Source organism: Argiope bruennichi, chromosome X2 (assembly GCF_947563725.1).
Source record: "Argiope bruennichi chromosome X2, qqArgBrue1.1, whole genome shotgun sequence".
In the NCBI taxonomy this organism is placed as follows: Eukaryota; Metazoa; Arthropoda; class Arachnida; order Araneae; family Araneidae; genus Argiope; species Argiope bruennichi.
Genome location: NC_079163.1, coordinates 24,343,868 through 24,359,233, shown reverse-complemented (window position 1 = coordinate 24,359,233; position 15,366 = coordinate 24,343,868). Strand labels below are relative to the sequence as shown.

At 30.3% G+C, this 15,366-nt stretch overlaps 1 protein-coding gene across 1 annotated transcript in view; it reads right to left on the bottom strand.

Annotated features, from left to right (window-relative positions):
• Nucleotides 1-15,366, bottom strand: part of LOC129960257 (fasciclin-1-like) — a 297,975-nt gene continuing 282,609 nt past the window's right edge. Inside the window, exons 11-13 of the mRNA XM_056073535.1 lie at nt 13,493-13,664; nt 12,412-12,526; nt 1-5,792 (exon numbers count right to left, since the gene is read on the bottom strand). Coding sequence (XP_055929510.1) covers nt 5,590-5,792; nt 12,412-12,526; nt 13,493-13,664 — 490 coding nt within the window. The 3' untranslated portion in view covers nt 1-5,589. The remainder of the gene's footprint in view (nt 5,793-12,411; nt 12,527-13,492; nt 13,665-15,366) is intronic.

Below are 15,366 nucleotides of genomic sequence, written 5' to 3'. Positions count from 1 at the left end.
TTTCACAAGAATTGTTTTATTCTATTTTATGTACGTTTTTCGTAATGGTGCGAAAATCGAAACACTAATCAAATAATTTTTTACATGTTCGGCTGCACATTACTGTAAAGTTGTATACAGTCTGGGAAATGTGTAAGTCCCATATATGACATCGTTATTTTCAATATCTCATTGGACACAAATACGATGAACACTTGTCAAGAACCGATATCAATATATTCACACTACTTAGTCTTAACAAGCACAAAAAAAGTGTCTGCCTTTGGGCCGTGTTGAAAGCCTTGAACAATTTTTTTTTGTCTTTTGAAAAGCTACAACAAGTACCTGAAACACATGTCAGCAACTAGGAAATAGTAATGCGTGTCTGAGAAGGCATCTTGGTTTATAACTGTAAATGTCTGTAACACAGTAATTACACAGTGAGCTCTAGAATTCTTTAGTTGCATTTCAACTCTGTTATAAGTTTTGAGGCTTAACTCTTAACATTCATCTGCACAGAAGAAAACAAAGACCACAGATTGTCATAACGTGCACAGAGGTAATTATAAGAGAAAGCCATGTTAAACATCCTACAGTTTATCCTGAGTACTGGTTTGAAAAAATGAGGGATAACATGGAGATCGGTGTTTGAAGATTATTAAACTATTCTTTATTTTGATTCACCTTCATTTCTTGTATTTCGTGAATTTAATTGAAAATTATTTACAATGTGAAATAATATAATTATTTAATCGATGATTTATAACGTGAATCAGAATTATTTAGTACTAAGCTTAAATAAAACCCGATTCAACTTAATGTACAATTTTTTGTAATTATTTGTTACAAGAAATTATCTGGGTAATGTATACATTTTTGAAAGTTTAATTCTTATTGGAAAATTATATTAAAATTAACGTCTTTTTTTTACTTTATACCAATATGACTGATTATTAAGCAGCAAATATAACGTTCCACAACTTCATTTATGGTTTTAATATTTGAAATATTGGTTTCTAATTGTTACTTATATATCTTTCAAATTGAAATTCTCTTAGTTTCCTTACGTTGAATGAAGATATATGGATGTGAATTTTTATTTCGGTTACACAATCTAAAGTTTTCAAATGTATTATTTTTATCAGAAAAATCACGTTTCAAATCAAAATTATGCAAAAGCATTGCCATTTTTATAGAGTAAAATGTCAGTTCCTTCCATTATTTTGAATGCTAAAGAAGAATTTTATAGAAACGAAATAATTGTTTTAACTAAATTTTAATGTTTCTGAATATTAATAATTATATTATTGAAATACATTCATCTTCAGAAATACTTAAGAGTTAAAATTTGTTTGAATTATTTATATTTTCACCGATCAAATAAACAGAAGAAAAAAGAAGAAAGAAAAGAATATAAAAGTAAAAAGGTATTTTCAAATTCTTCATTACAACATAATCCATAATTTTGATTAAATCAACAAAATTGATCGAGATATAAATCAATTTTATAGGAAAAGAATAATTAGTCAATATATTACTTAAAATGCCATAATTTATTTGGTTCCGTGGATAAAAATCAGTATCAAATTAAAGAAAAGGAGCCATTTTTCGTTTAATATTAGAGATAAAAAAAGCATAATAAGCTGTTTAGTTATATTTTTTATAGAAAGCTCAACATTAATTTTCATGGTTATAAACTGTAGGATGCTTAGCTGAGTTTGGTTCTATACTTGATTTATCCCATGGATTCCTTTTCCACTAGAGCTACTTATATTTTGATGATAGATTTCTTTTAAATTTTGATTAAAGAGTTAAATATAAAGTAAATATATTCAGATTCATGTAACAAGAGTTCAAAAAGTCGATAAATATGTGTAATTTTTCAACTACTGGGCCCAAATTTTACCTTCGACAAAGATCTTAATGACTGGGCCTATCCTGCTATAATACTTTTATTCTTTAAAAAAGCAAAGTAAAGCTGCAAATTTTTAATTTTTGATTTATAAACCTTAGATTCGTAATTCTCTCCAAGTTTCATAAATTTCAAAGACATTACAGCTATAAATGGCATCGTAAAGTTGCAAAAGAGACACAATTATTTGTAAGATAAAACTTATCTGGTAACAACATGCTCAATATTCATAGGTTTCACATTCTGATATACAATAGAACTGCCTTTATATAACAGCATTTGTTTCACAAACATGATATAATCATTTCAAAAATGAATGAACAAATAAGCGGGTGCCATAGACCTACGGCCGGACCCTTAATCTTTTCACATAAACACATTGGAGTTCGTAAGTACAGTTTGAAAGACAAGCTGACAAGATATCTAGACTTGTTATATAAAAAATACAAAGCACAAGAAACAACGATCCAATTTTTTCATGAAATCTGTTATTCACACATTTAAGATATACATTTTAAGCATTTCAGCCTATGGCTTTAAATAGAAGCAATACGAATTTTACAGATGCCAAGATTTGATGCAACGTATTTTCTTCTTTTGAACAATAAATATTTAGCTGTAAAATAGAAGGTGATATCAAATATACACAACACATATTTCACTGTACAAACCTGCAGCTAGATTATGACAAATAGGATTTTATAATTAATATACGTCAAATACTTTCTGAATGGGTGCCAAAGAAACAAATTTCTTTGAAGCTGATAAGGAATATTTGAAACTGAGAAGACTTTGTCCGGTTATTTAACAACTCCAAAAAGCTCGATATTTTTTTCAAAGATAAATTTAGTGTACATAATTTAATTGCGAAATTTAGGAAATTTATTTAAGTGACATTGTTAACGCTCTAATACTAGATTGCGCAGTTAAAAATTCTTTAAATGCGCAGTATACAGAACAATTCCACAGAAACTTTCACTTTTTGATATCCAATTGAAAGTTGATGTGCAGTATTTATTTACATTATAAGGATAGAATTCAGAAGGATCATATTTAAGAAAACCTGAAGTTTTGAGACTTAATATTTGATGCATAAACGAAGTGAGAAAACAAAATACTATTGGAAAAAAAAACCCTTTCATTTTTCCCTTTTACAGAAATCTTGATAACATCTATATACACTTATGTTCATGACCAACGGTTAACGTTCGTAAAACTTTCTAAACGTCACTATTAATTTTTATTTGTAATGAAAGTGAAGTGACTAGATAACTGACGTTTATAGAAGGGACAAAATACAACGTAGAGTGCTTACTACGTATTATTAAGAACTTTGTATTTAATGTCACGAATAGTAACATACTCTAAAATGTCTTGTAAGAAAAATTACAGTACTTTGAGGAATAAATAAGTCATGTCTAAGCAAGAAAACATCACCTAATGTATTGATATTCAGTGTAGTACAATTAAGCAAAATTATGCAGTGAGTCTTTTTAACAGTGGCAAAATGAAAACACATTTTCCAGTTTTCCATCATGAAGTATAAACAGCGAAAAACATCTTGTATGTCTGCTATTAGGACAATTTAAACAAACTCAGAATTATGAATACATCTTTCATAAATTATTGAGAATAAAGAGGAAGATAAGCTGCACATAGAGACAACATCTACTCTTACGTTCAAGCTCTGCAAAATTTGAAACTTTTCCAATTCTCTGCCTTTGAAACTCTCATTCTTGTATCAATTCACATTAGATTTCCATCTTTACATAAAACTTCTAGCTAAGAGAACTTTTATGTTGCATTAAGTGTCATATGAAACAGTTAAAATGCTTTTAAAACAATAAAATTGATTTTGTTAAAGTAAGCAGTTAAGTATAACAGTGTACATAGTAATTTATCTTCTCATTTAAGTTTACATCATTTACAAATCACTAATTAGTAACATCGTAAAGTGCAAATAATATAAATTCCTTCGTATAAAGAAGGATTTATTGGCAGTCAGAGTAATATACATTCATGGCAGTTTCCATCAACAGAAAGTTTATATTTTTTCCAGTATCTTATCAGTGTTTCATAATTTATTCAAAAATTTGCTTTTTTTCATTGAAAATCCTTGTATTTTATATTAAGATTGATAATAGAGCTGTTTTAGAATTCCACTACTTACATAAACTCAGACAATAACAGTAAATTTTTAAGTATATCTATAGTAAATTAATTTATATCGATACACAATTACTAACCAACAACAATAGTGAATACATGTATAAGATAAGGAATGAAAGCAGAAAAAAATATCATATTCCTAAAAACAAAATGTCGAAAGTTATCACTTAAAAACAAATGAGCTTGTATTCAACGTAGGAATAAAAGTAAAATACTTCAAAAAGAGGACTCACAAAAATATTTGAACTATCGAAATATTTCAAAAATATTTACATATGACTAGTCCTATCCATTCATATGGCATTTTATAGTGTAACAATTAAAAATTTAATATTTATTAATACCTTTTTTTTTACTGAAGCTTAAAAGGTTTTTGCAATTGCTTTAAAATCTAAATGAAACAATTAAGAATTCTTCTACCTAAGTCTGTTGTGATTTCGAGTATCTTTCCAGATATGTTACAAACTAGTACGATATGCATTCTACCTAATTTAAATCTGTGTTTTAGCAGCAGAAACTGGTACATAGGGATCTAACATGCAGGAATTTCAGTGACGAAATGTTAGGATTACATAATTATATTGATCATCGTACAGAGATACTGTGTTTTATCAGCCTCAATAAAAATTGGATATCAATTTTCTATTGATGAAATGAAATGGCGCATGTATTGACATCAATATGTTTTAATTTCTTATTGAATTGCTGATTTAAAAAGAAAACTATTTCAACATTGAGCTGAGATTGAAATATGAATCAAAGAAAAGACATTATTAATTCTATGTACAAAAGTTATGAAAATCATCAGATCTAGAAAAGGCGAGCCATCGCGATCAGATGAGTTATCAAATAGATTATTTCTGAGCGGTCCCCAAACTATTCAGTCTGATTTCTAGAAAATATCCCTTTTGTACCAATCTATTTAAATATTTCATTTCTAGGCTAAAAGCATCCTTTAGTTATAAGACATTTTTTATTGCTTAAGCATCATTTTACAAAGATTCTCAATTTCTTTTCTCAATATGAAAGCAAATTTAAACGGCGTGAAAACATTAGAAATAGGAACCGCCTTTAAAATGTTTTAGTTGAATATGACAGAGAATTCATTGGAAATAAAAATATATTTGTCAATATGCATCAGACTTCCTACTTCCCGTCATTTTTAAACGCGCACTTTTCAATTCTGAGTCTGTTCAGAAAATCTGATATTGCTGTAATAAATTATGCATCCTACAAATACAAAGCAAAAGTAATTTATATATTTTTTCCTGAAGAGTTTAATTAATAGTTTGTTCACATTCGGAATTAGGTACAATCGAGAGTCAAAGTTGGAATATGAATACACTTAGAACTCATAGCTCAGAAAAGTTACATGTAACCAGAAAATGGATATGTTACACAATCTGTTCAAACATAAGCTATATAACACATAAGACAGAAATTTTAAAATAAAACTCATTTCCTTCGTAGTTTTTTTAGACTTTATAACAGATTTCTTTCCTTTGAGTTAATCTTTAAAGCGTCAGAAATTAAAGTTTCGCTTTAATGAAGACTGCAAGAAGTAAAGAAACTAAAGACAAAAGAGAAGGACACAACGAGATAGATCCAGATTTTGTCAGATCTCGACGCTTCATCATAACACGATCAATGACATGAATTATACCATTTGTAGCTTGGACATCAGGACGGACGATGTTAGCTTGTAGACCTTCCCATTCAACAGTCAATGGACCTGAAAAGTAAATACATTCCAAATGGTCATATTTTACTTAATAGATAAATGAAAGTTGTATTGATTTTTTTAACAAAAATAAATCCTTTTTTAGAAATATATTGTAGTTACTGAAAACCTATGCTCATTTATTATCTTCTATTTTTTAAAAGAATAGCCACTTCAGACAAGCTTCTGGAAAGTCTCACTAAACAAAGAGCTCCAAAATGAAGAAAGGATAAACGAAATACTTAGATTATTTTCTTGTTACAAACTACCTGATACCTACTTCTAGATGGACTTAGCCTTTCTGATCTCTGGTCAAATGTGTGCCAATTCTCTCTTTTCAAGCCAACTTGAGAGCTATATCTAGACGGACCCAGCAATTCTAATATGTGGTCAAAAGTGTGCAACACTCTTTTTTCAAACCTACATGAGAGTTATTTCTAGATGGAACTAGCAATTCTAATCTGTGGTCAAATGTGTGCCAACATACTTTTCAAACCTACTTGAGAGATATTTCTAGACGGACCTACCAGTTCTGGGCTGTAATGAAATGTGTATCAATACTCACTTTTCAAAACTACACAAGAGGTATTTCTAGACGGACTTCCCGATCCGTAGTCAAATGTGTGATAACACTCACTTTTCAAACCTTTGCACGGCAAAATAGACCAGTAAGGACAGCTCTGACAAAGAAGCAGATTTGAATTTAGGTTGAAAAAGTTTGGGGAAAGAGCCCTTGGAACAGTATATTACCATAAATTCAAGCAATGTCAACTGCATATTGGGTTCCCAGTTGATCACCTTGTCAAGTACTTATCATGCGTGCTGCGGCTTAACACGTTCATTGCCATGGCTCAAGTCTGATTTTCGGACCACCTATCTAATTAGATGTCGCTTTTTTTGCTATCTCTTAAATACAGTTGAGACGGAATCACCTAACTAAATAGATGGTTCGATATAATTAGTAACTAGGTATGATCCATGTGTGATGCTTATGGCAGTGAACGTTTTAATTACAGTGATCAAACGAGAATCACTGTTTTGATATAGTAGGTAAAATGGAAACCCGTCTGCGACTTTCTTATTTATTATCGTGTCTGTACAAATTTGGTGCCGATGGAAATGACTCGAGGGAACAGGTTTGGCTTAGACAGACAAACAGATTAACCGAGTTAATTAACATGGTTAACAAACTACTAACTCAAAATTTTTCCATTACGGCTATCAATTTTTTAACTGAATCGATTTTTCATCATAAAATTAAACTTTCAAATTTTATGGAAATCTGATGGTAATTTCGAGCGTTATAGGGTTTTGAAAAATAACGCTTCCATTGTCGAATGAATCTTTTGAACATTATATTTCGGAAACTATTACAAAAGTAATAAAAATCAAGTTAATAGGAAAATCAAATTAAACCAAATAAAAAAGAATCCGGCCTGAAGACTTCTTCAAGGGTCACTCTCAGGCAGGGATTCAAAAAAGGGATTTTTTATGTGAAGACTAGATAGTCTAATAATGATTCCTCGTGACCCGAAAATCCCCTGAAATTAGGTCCAAGAGATATACCATTTTAACAGAAAGGAAAATACAAAACAATAAATTAGAAGAATACATCCACTAATAAGCAAAATACAATAACAAAAATAACAATAATAACAAAAATACCAATAATAACAAAAATACCATATAATAACACTCAAATCAGTAATGTAAACAAAAAGGAAAGCACATACCCGCAGCAGCCAAAGAAATTTTAGCTATCGATTGAGATTCCCGCTTTTAACACCTATAAGCTAACGCATTTGAGGTAAAAACAATTATAGGGTCCCAGCGCAATCTATTGAGTGATCTAATATGCAAGGAAAGTTCTATTTTTAAATTAGGTAAAGGATTAATCTCAAATCATACCTTGCCTAATCAAAAAGTTGACATTACAGTAGTTTCTGGGAAATTCATTATTAATTAAATTTTTAATGAGGTTATTTGATGCTTCAATATAGGAATTTTTATTATTATATACCCTTTTGATCCTGTTCAATTGTGAAAAAATTAGATTTTTGAAAATTTTAGAGTTTAGATTGGAATGATTAAAGTTGAATTCATTGCTTTTATCGTAGATAACAACTATTGTTTTATCATTAGCAATTTCGATTTTTAAATCCAGAAAGGTAGCCTCACGTTGATTTTTTTTATTTTTCTGTTAGAATTAAATCTTTTGGATAACAGTTAGTAACAATATTAACGTTGTCTAAGTTTATCAAAAATTGGTCATCAATATACCTCCATCCGTTTATTAAATTATACTTAATTATTTTTTCTCATAGAAATGTAGGTAAATATTAGCTAAAGCACTTGAGAAAGCTGTTACCATTCGAATGCCCTTAACTTGTTTATAAAAATTAATTCCATTAAAAACGTAATTTTCAATAATATTAAAATTACATAACTCTAGCCAGTTATTTTTTGGAATAACATCTTTATTTAAATATTCGTCATATATAAAAGTACAGACCTTTATTAATTTTTCATGAGGTAGATTGGTATATAAATTTTCGAAATCATAAGTATTAAGTTTATTTTATTATCTTTAAGAAAATCCAGTACTTCTTTTTTACTAGAAATTATAAAGTTGTCTTCTCTTTGATTTTGTCCAGGATAATTTTTAAGTATTTAAAGAAATGTTTTCCCATAAAGTAATAATAAACTATTATATATTTATTAAAAATTTTTTCACTCACCTAAAGTAAATTATCTTATTTCATAAAGTCATGAAATAAATGCATAAATAACACAAATTTAGTATTTTTTATACGTTTTGAAAGATGAATATGAGAAAAAAGAAAATTGTAACAGAGTAAAATTTTTACATGGGAGCAAAGCTGACTTGCTAAAATGCCCGAATCCAAAAAATTGTGCTCACGCCCCAAATAGTTTTCTAAATATTCACAAAAATTGTAAAATTCCACAGTCGATTTAAAACGGCCACTTTTTGAGGGACCGTATATTAAATTAATTTTTATTTATAGATCTAATTTTTATGAAGCATGAGATTTAATGGCCATTATAATATCGCAGCTAGTTAAATATTAAATTTATTTCCAGATAAGACGATTTTAATTTAACATAAATTCTACTTTTTTTAAAAAATGAATATATATATATATATATATATATATATATATATATATATATATATATATATATATATATATATATATATATATATATATATATATATATATATATATTGTACTCAGATTATATAAAATTAGATTGCAGGACGGATTAACTTTCGGAACGTTTAATTATATTTTTGCTCTTTACCGGCAGTTATCTTTGCAAATAAATGAAATAGAGACCCAAGGAAATCGGTACCATTTCTTACCATTCAGCAAATGAATTAACGCTAAAATACGGAAATTAATTAATACCTATTTTTTATATATATAAAGGCTAAAAGTTGAACACCCATTCATAAATTTCTTTAATTAGGCGGATAATATTTTAAAAATCTAACTAAAATAGCTCCCTCAGAGTTTTAAAATAATATCCTCTTTGAAGTTACGTTTATGAAAAATATTGCTTCGAGATATTGTAGCATGATAATTCGCTTGACTCAATTCGTTTGTATTTATTTATCTTGATTACATCAACCGTTATTTAACAGAAAGAATGTGCATCACTTAGCCATTTTCACAGTAGCTTACAGTAATAGATTTGATAAAAATAGGTTAAACAACGTATTTCATTCGTCATAAAAATTAAGATGTATTCTAATTTTTCAGGGTGGCATCAACTAAAAAAGAATAAATGATGAGTTAATTTTTAAAGTAATGGAAATGTTTCAATATTTAAATTAAAAAAAAAATACTTATATCAAAAAAAAAAAAAACTCATATTAAGGACAAATCTGAGTGGGGTTGTTTGCTCCTTGGAGATAAAAAAACGAAAAAAGTCTTATTTTTCTATTAAGAAGTTGTAACTTATTTAATATACGGTCCCCGATGATTTGACTCTTTTTGGGAGAAGTTTTCAGCAAATAAAATTAAGTATATACCAAGAACTATTACGAATTTCAGAACTAAATTTGATACAAGTACATAAAAAACTACACATTAGAATCGAATTATTAAAAAATCTCGATTTCTCTAATGGAAAAATTTCTGGATAATAGTTAATTATGTTAATTGATTTGGTTAATGAGTTTGTCTACCTCAACTAACCTGTCCCTTTAATCCATTTCCATCGACTTCAATTTTATGAAGATGACATTATAAATAAATGCAGAGAATTCTGAATACAGAGGGGTTTTTTTCTATGACTGTACCTGAATAGCTTTTGCAAATCCCTGATTAATAATTTGAGTTCATACGTGAAATATTATTTTTTTTTCATGCAGAAACCTTTGCCTTCTGTATTTTCACAAATACTTTTCTCATTGATAGGTATAAACGAATCATATAAAATGATTAATTCCTTTATGGAAGCAGAATGTTTAATCTGATTTCTACTGATAATAACCCGTCTTAAAATATCTATAAAAACATTTAATATGTCGAAACAAAATAAGTTGTCACATAATTTAATTTTAAATGAAAAATATTCACTGTTATTGTTGTTACCTATCTCCAAGATCAACAGGGCAAGATAAGGTCCATGATATTATGCACCCTAAAAAAGTCCAAAAGCATCAGTTGACTGTTTGTCATATCCGGTCTGGTAAGCCACAGGCAGGCAAGGATGTGTTCAGGTGAAGCCTGCACCTTAGAGCAAATGGTGCAAACATCAAAGCACTTGGAGCCCCCAGAGTATTTTAATGATCTAAGATGACCACTGAGGAAGCGAGTGATGGTGGTTTGATCTTGTCGGCTGCAAACAAGAGCCAGAGAGCCACCTGGATGATCACTTCGACACCAGTGGTGCACTGGTGGAGCACACCAAGAAATTTTATTTCTGTTTTTAGCGATGGAAAAAAGCTCCGTAAAGGTGAGAGGTGCAGAGAGTATCAAAGCCTCTTCAGCACCGGACTTGGCCAGGAAGTCGGCAATCTCATTACCCCTGATATCAACATGGGAGGGAATCCATTGGAGGTGTATCTGATGAGTCGAGGAAAGGCGCTTCAGTTTTTTAAGGATATTTACTCCAGTGTCATCTCTCACACTATGCCACCTGGCCTGATGTCGAATGGAGCTTCTGTTCTCAGAAAGGATCCAGATTTCCTTTCCATCAGTGACTGACTCAATAGACATAAGGCCCTGATCAATGGCTATCAGCTCACAACGAAAGACAGAGCAGTTGTTGGGATTTCTCCTTTGAATCCTTACCTCTTCATATAGAGATTTAATGTACACTCCACTTTCAGTACAACCACTGTCGTTCTTACTACCATCCGTGTACATCAGAATAGCATCCAATGGAATACTATTAATTTTTTCAAGGGCCAGCTGTTTTAAGTAGACTGAGAGATCCATTTGCTTATTAACTTGAACAGTGAGGTCAGTATGGAAATAAACATCAGAAAGACCCTCCGAAGGATCGATACATTGTGCTAGAAGATGCTGTTCAACGTGTAGGCAATTAAATCACAAGATTTTACTTGGCTAAAGGGACTATTTCTTCTAAGCTGTTGATTGTTGTGCCAAGTCCGAAGGTAATCAGAAGTACAATTTCTGGAACAAAGACCAATAAGTTTGTTATAGTATTTAACTAAATATGCACTTCTTCTAAGACCCAGCGGCTGTAGATCTGCTTCCCAAAGCACAATGTCATTGGGGCAAGAATTCCGAAGACCGGTGATAATCCAAGCAGCACTAAGCTGAACACGATCAAGTTTTTTCACATTGGTTTCAGAAGCGCAACAATAGATCGGGCATCCATACTCCAAGATAGAACGAACAAGAGAAATGTATGTGTTTCTGAGTGTAGCAGCATCAGCTCCCCAATCTCGCCCTGAGATATACTTTAAAATATTAAGTCGCTTCCTTGACCTCAACACAAGATGATCTATATGTTTATTGCCCAGAATCTCGGGATCCAGAACAAAGCTCAGATACTTAGGGTGTTTGTCCACAGTGAGAGTCTGATTGTTCAAAATGATGTTAGGCTGAAAACTATATAACTTTCTATTAGTGTTGAAAAACGCAACTGAAGATTTAGCAGAGTTAATATTCAATTTGTGATCTTCAGCAAAAGTCCACAAGCTGGCAAGGGCAACGTTGATGACATTCACCAGATCCTTCAGGTCAGTACCAGACTTCCAGAGGACAATATCGTCTGAAAATAAACCCATTTCACAATTTCCAAGGACGATATGCTCAATACCTGCCAGAAAGAGGGAGAACATAGTAGGACTCAGGACAGAAAAATATGCACTAAATGCCTGATGATGAGACTCTGAACACAAATGGGCATTATTCCTTCTCCAATATTACCTTTTGCTTAAATGTACGGTGCTAGAATTGTATACTTTTTCAGCGATTTTACTTAATGAGACTTCTAATTTCAACGAAATTATATTTCACTATTTTTGCTTCAAATGTGATTAAAAGAATTAGAAATATTTTAGTGTATGAGTTTTTATTATATTACATGAAAATTATAAAAAGTAGAAGAACAAGGAAGTTATACTAACCACTTTGGTAACCAGGAGAAATCTTAAACATTCCATGAACCATTTGAATTTTGTCCTGACGTTCCAAGTCCTCCTTAGTTAGTTCATTGCCGACTACAAGATGGCGGTCTAGTATCTGTAAAAAAATAATAATAACAAAAAGAGTTAACATTTTGGAAACATAAAATCTAATATGACAATATTGAACCTTAACAAACAAAGGTTATAAAAACAAATAATATATATTAAACATACCCGGAAAACATTTTTTCAATGTTTGATAAGTATAATACGTTGATATCAACTATTGATAAACTAAATTGGTTAGATTTATGTTGGAAGGTGTAAAATAGGCAATGGAGTTGATTCATATCATTTAAATAGAAAATTAATTCGTCAACTTTTCTAAAAATAATCTTAAAGATAAACATAATCTTCTTCTATCTCATTTTATGTAACATTTGTTATCCTAAATCAGTACATTATATCATTTATTAGTGTCCTTGCATATATGATTGCATTTTAAATTAATAAGTCAACAGCGAAGGTGGTGGGATGAGGCTAAAAACAAAAAGGTTACAATTATTTAACTGTACTTAATGTTTTTTTCATGAAAATCCATGGTATTTGTCTGTTGCTTATCTTTGAAATGATTTTATAATGGAATTATTTAATTTAAGCATACCTTGAAATAAACAAACTAAAAACGTTATTCTTCAGCGGTTATTGTGAAATTAATCTCCGCGTCTTTCTGTGCTTCAACCTCGCCACCACAATCAATAACACCATCAAGGTCAAACAATCATAATGACAAAGTCAAGGTCTACCAAGGTCAAGATCCATAATACCACTGCTGCATCAGCTTAATTTACGACTGCATCGCATCTTAACACTTCCAGCATACATTTTACCATTGAACTTATTTTGTGTATGATTCAGTATTTAATCAGTTATTAACCATTCAATTTTAAGCAATCTTAATTTAATAATTTCCTTCCTTCCACAACATTTCTAATAGAAGTGATGAATAACTTTTTTTTTATTTTCTTAAAAATTGATACACTTTATAAAGTATTTTAAAAAAACAAAAAATGAAGTTTACCTTGTGAACATGGTAGCTAAACAGTCCAAGGTTCAATTGCTTGTGTTCCGATGGCATTTCTCGTTTCAGATCTTCCCAGGCCTTTCTGTTGGGTACAAAGAAAGTATAACGTTTTTCCTTATCGTTCAGTTTCTGATTCCAGGATTCTTGCATACTCAGCTTGAAAGTGGTGCTGTGGGGGAAAATTTCAATCAAATATATTTCAAAAACAATAAATAGAATTTTATTATAATATTTCAAAATATTTTTACATATATCATAAAATATTATAGTAAATTTACGATACTCAAAGTTTAGATTAATGTAAATCTATGGCAAGGGAAACATGGTTAATGCGTACTTCTGATAAAGAGCAACGTACAATTCTGACTGTACGTTGTTTCTTCTGATCTATTACAACGTACAAAGTTACAATTTCATCGCAGGGATTTTGAAGCACATAGATGCAGCCTTCTCTGCATAGTTTAAGAAGTGTAGTGAGTGTTCTTTATAACAGTTAAATTTGTATGAAATTATAAAGCTTTTTTAAATGATGGACTCTTTTATTTGAACATAATAAACTGCAATATTTTTATTAAAAATATTTATTGAAGTTTATTATAAGTGAATTAAAAAAGTCAATTTTTCCCGCTTCCCCAAATGACAAAAGGCAATTCAGAATTTCTTCTTCTAATGGTTCAAAGAAGATTTTGTAATTATAATTTTTAGAAGTTGTATTTTATGTTGTTCCAATTTAAGGTCTGAAAGGTCTTTATATTGATAAGAAAATATGTCAGAATCTCAGACATTTCTTGATTTGGTATACTTTTTTTCATTGAAAAACAGTATACAGAGATTTTCAAGTATGATGTTTCAAAGTATCTGCGAACTTTTGGAATGATATAAAGAAGAATGATAATCCACACCCACATAATTTTGACATAATGCTAGAGGGTATTGAGGCTTATGGGTAAAGTTTCGGCCTTGGGGCCAGAAGTTTCCAATTGGAAACCCGATTACGCTAAAGATCCTCAGTATATGTGGGTCTAGTGTACGCACATCTGATATCATCAGTCAAACGCCCGCTTGCTGGTGTGGTGCGGAAGTTTGGAGAAGGACTACCAACTCAGATATCATCCTGTCATCTGACGAGGATTCAAAATTATAAGGTCCGTCCTAAAATAGCCCTATTGTTACTTTCAAAAGAGGCGTTAATCTAACTAAACCAAACCTGCCGTATTGCAAAAAAAAAAAAAAAAAAAAAAAAAAAAACGATCATGTCCAGAAAAGTAGTTAAACTGTTAAAGAGATATTTGCAATCATTTACTGAAGCGAAACTGAACATTCCTAGGGACAACAGTGTAAGTTAATTTTTGAAAAAGAAATGTCCTTTGGCTATTACTGTGATAAAATGCCATGCTTAAAAATATGGTCCTAAGGATCACGAAGCAGTAGATTTGTGAGAGATAGGTAGATATTTCTAAATTTATAGTAAGATCTTCACACTTCCAGGAACGTGAGTCTATTGGGATTTTTATCAAATGGAGATACATGAAGTGGTTCATGCACAAAACATGCGCAGGCTTTTAAATAAGAAGATTTCTCAAAATAAACGATTTCAAAAATAAAAAACTTTTCCTTTTTTTTTTTTTTGTTTGTTTGTCACAATGAGTGCGTTGATATCTTAAATCGTAAATTCTATAGTAAATATCATTCGTCTTGCTGTGTACTATGATCCCTTTTCTATGCTACTAGAAATTTTTTTCTGTACGTACCGAAAAATTTATATAATATAAAGAGTAGGCCAAATCAGAACTAGCATTTTGCATCAAAAATGAATGTTATTTAATTATTAGACCTCTGTTATTCGAGTTTCAAAGCATTTCGAAGTTGTA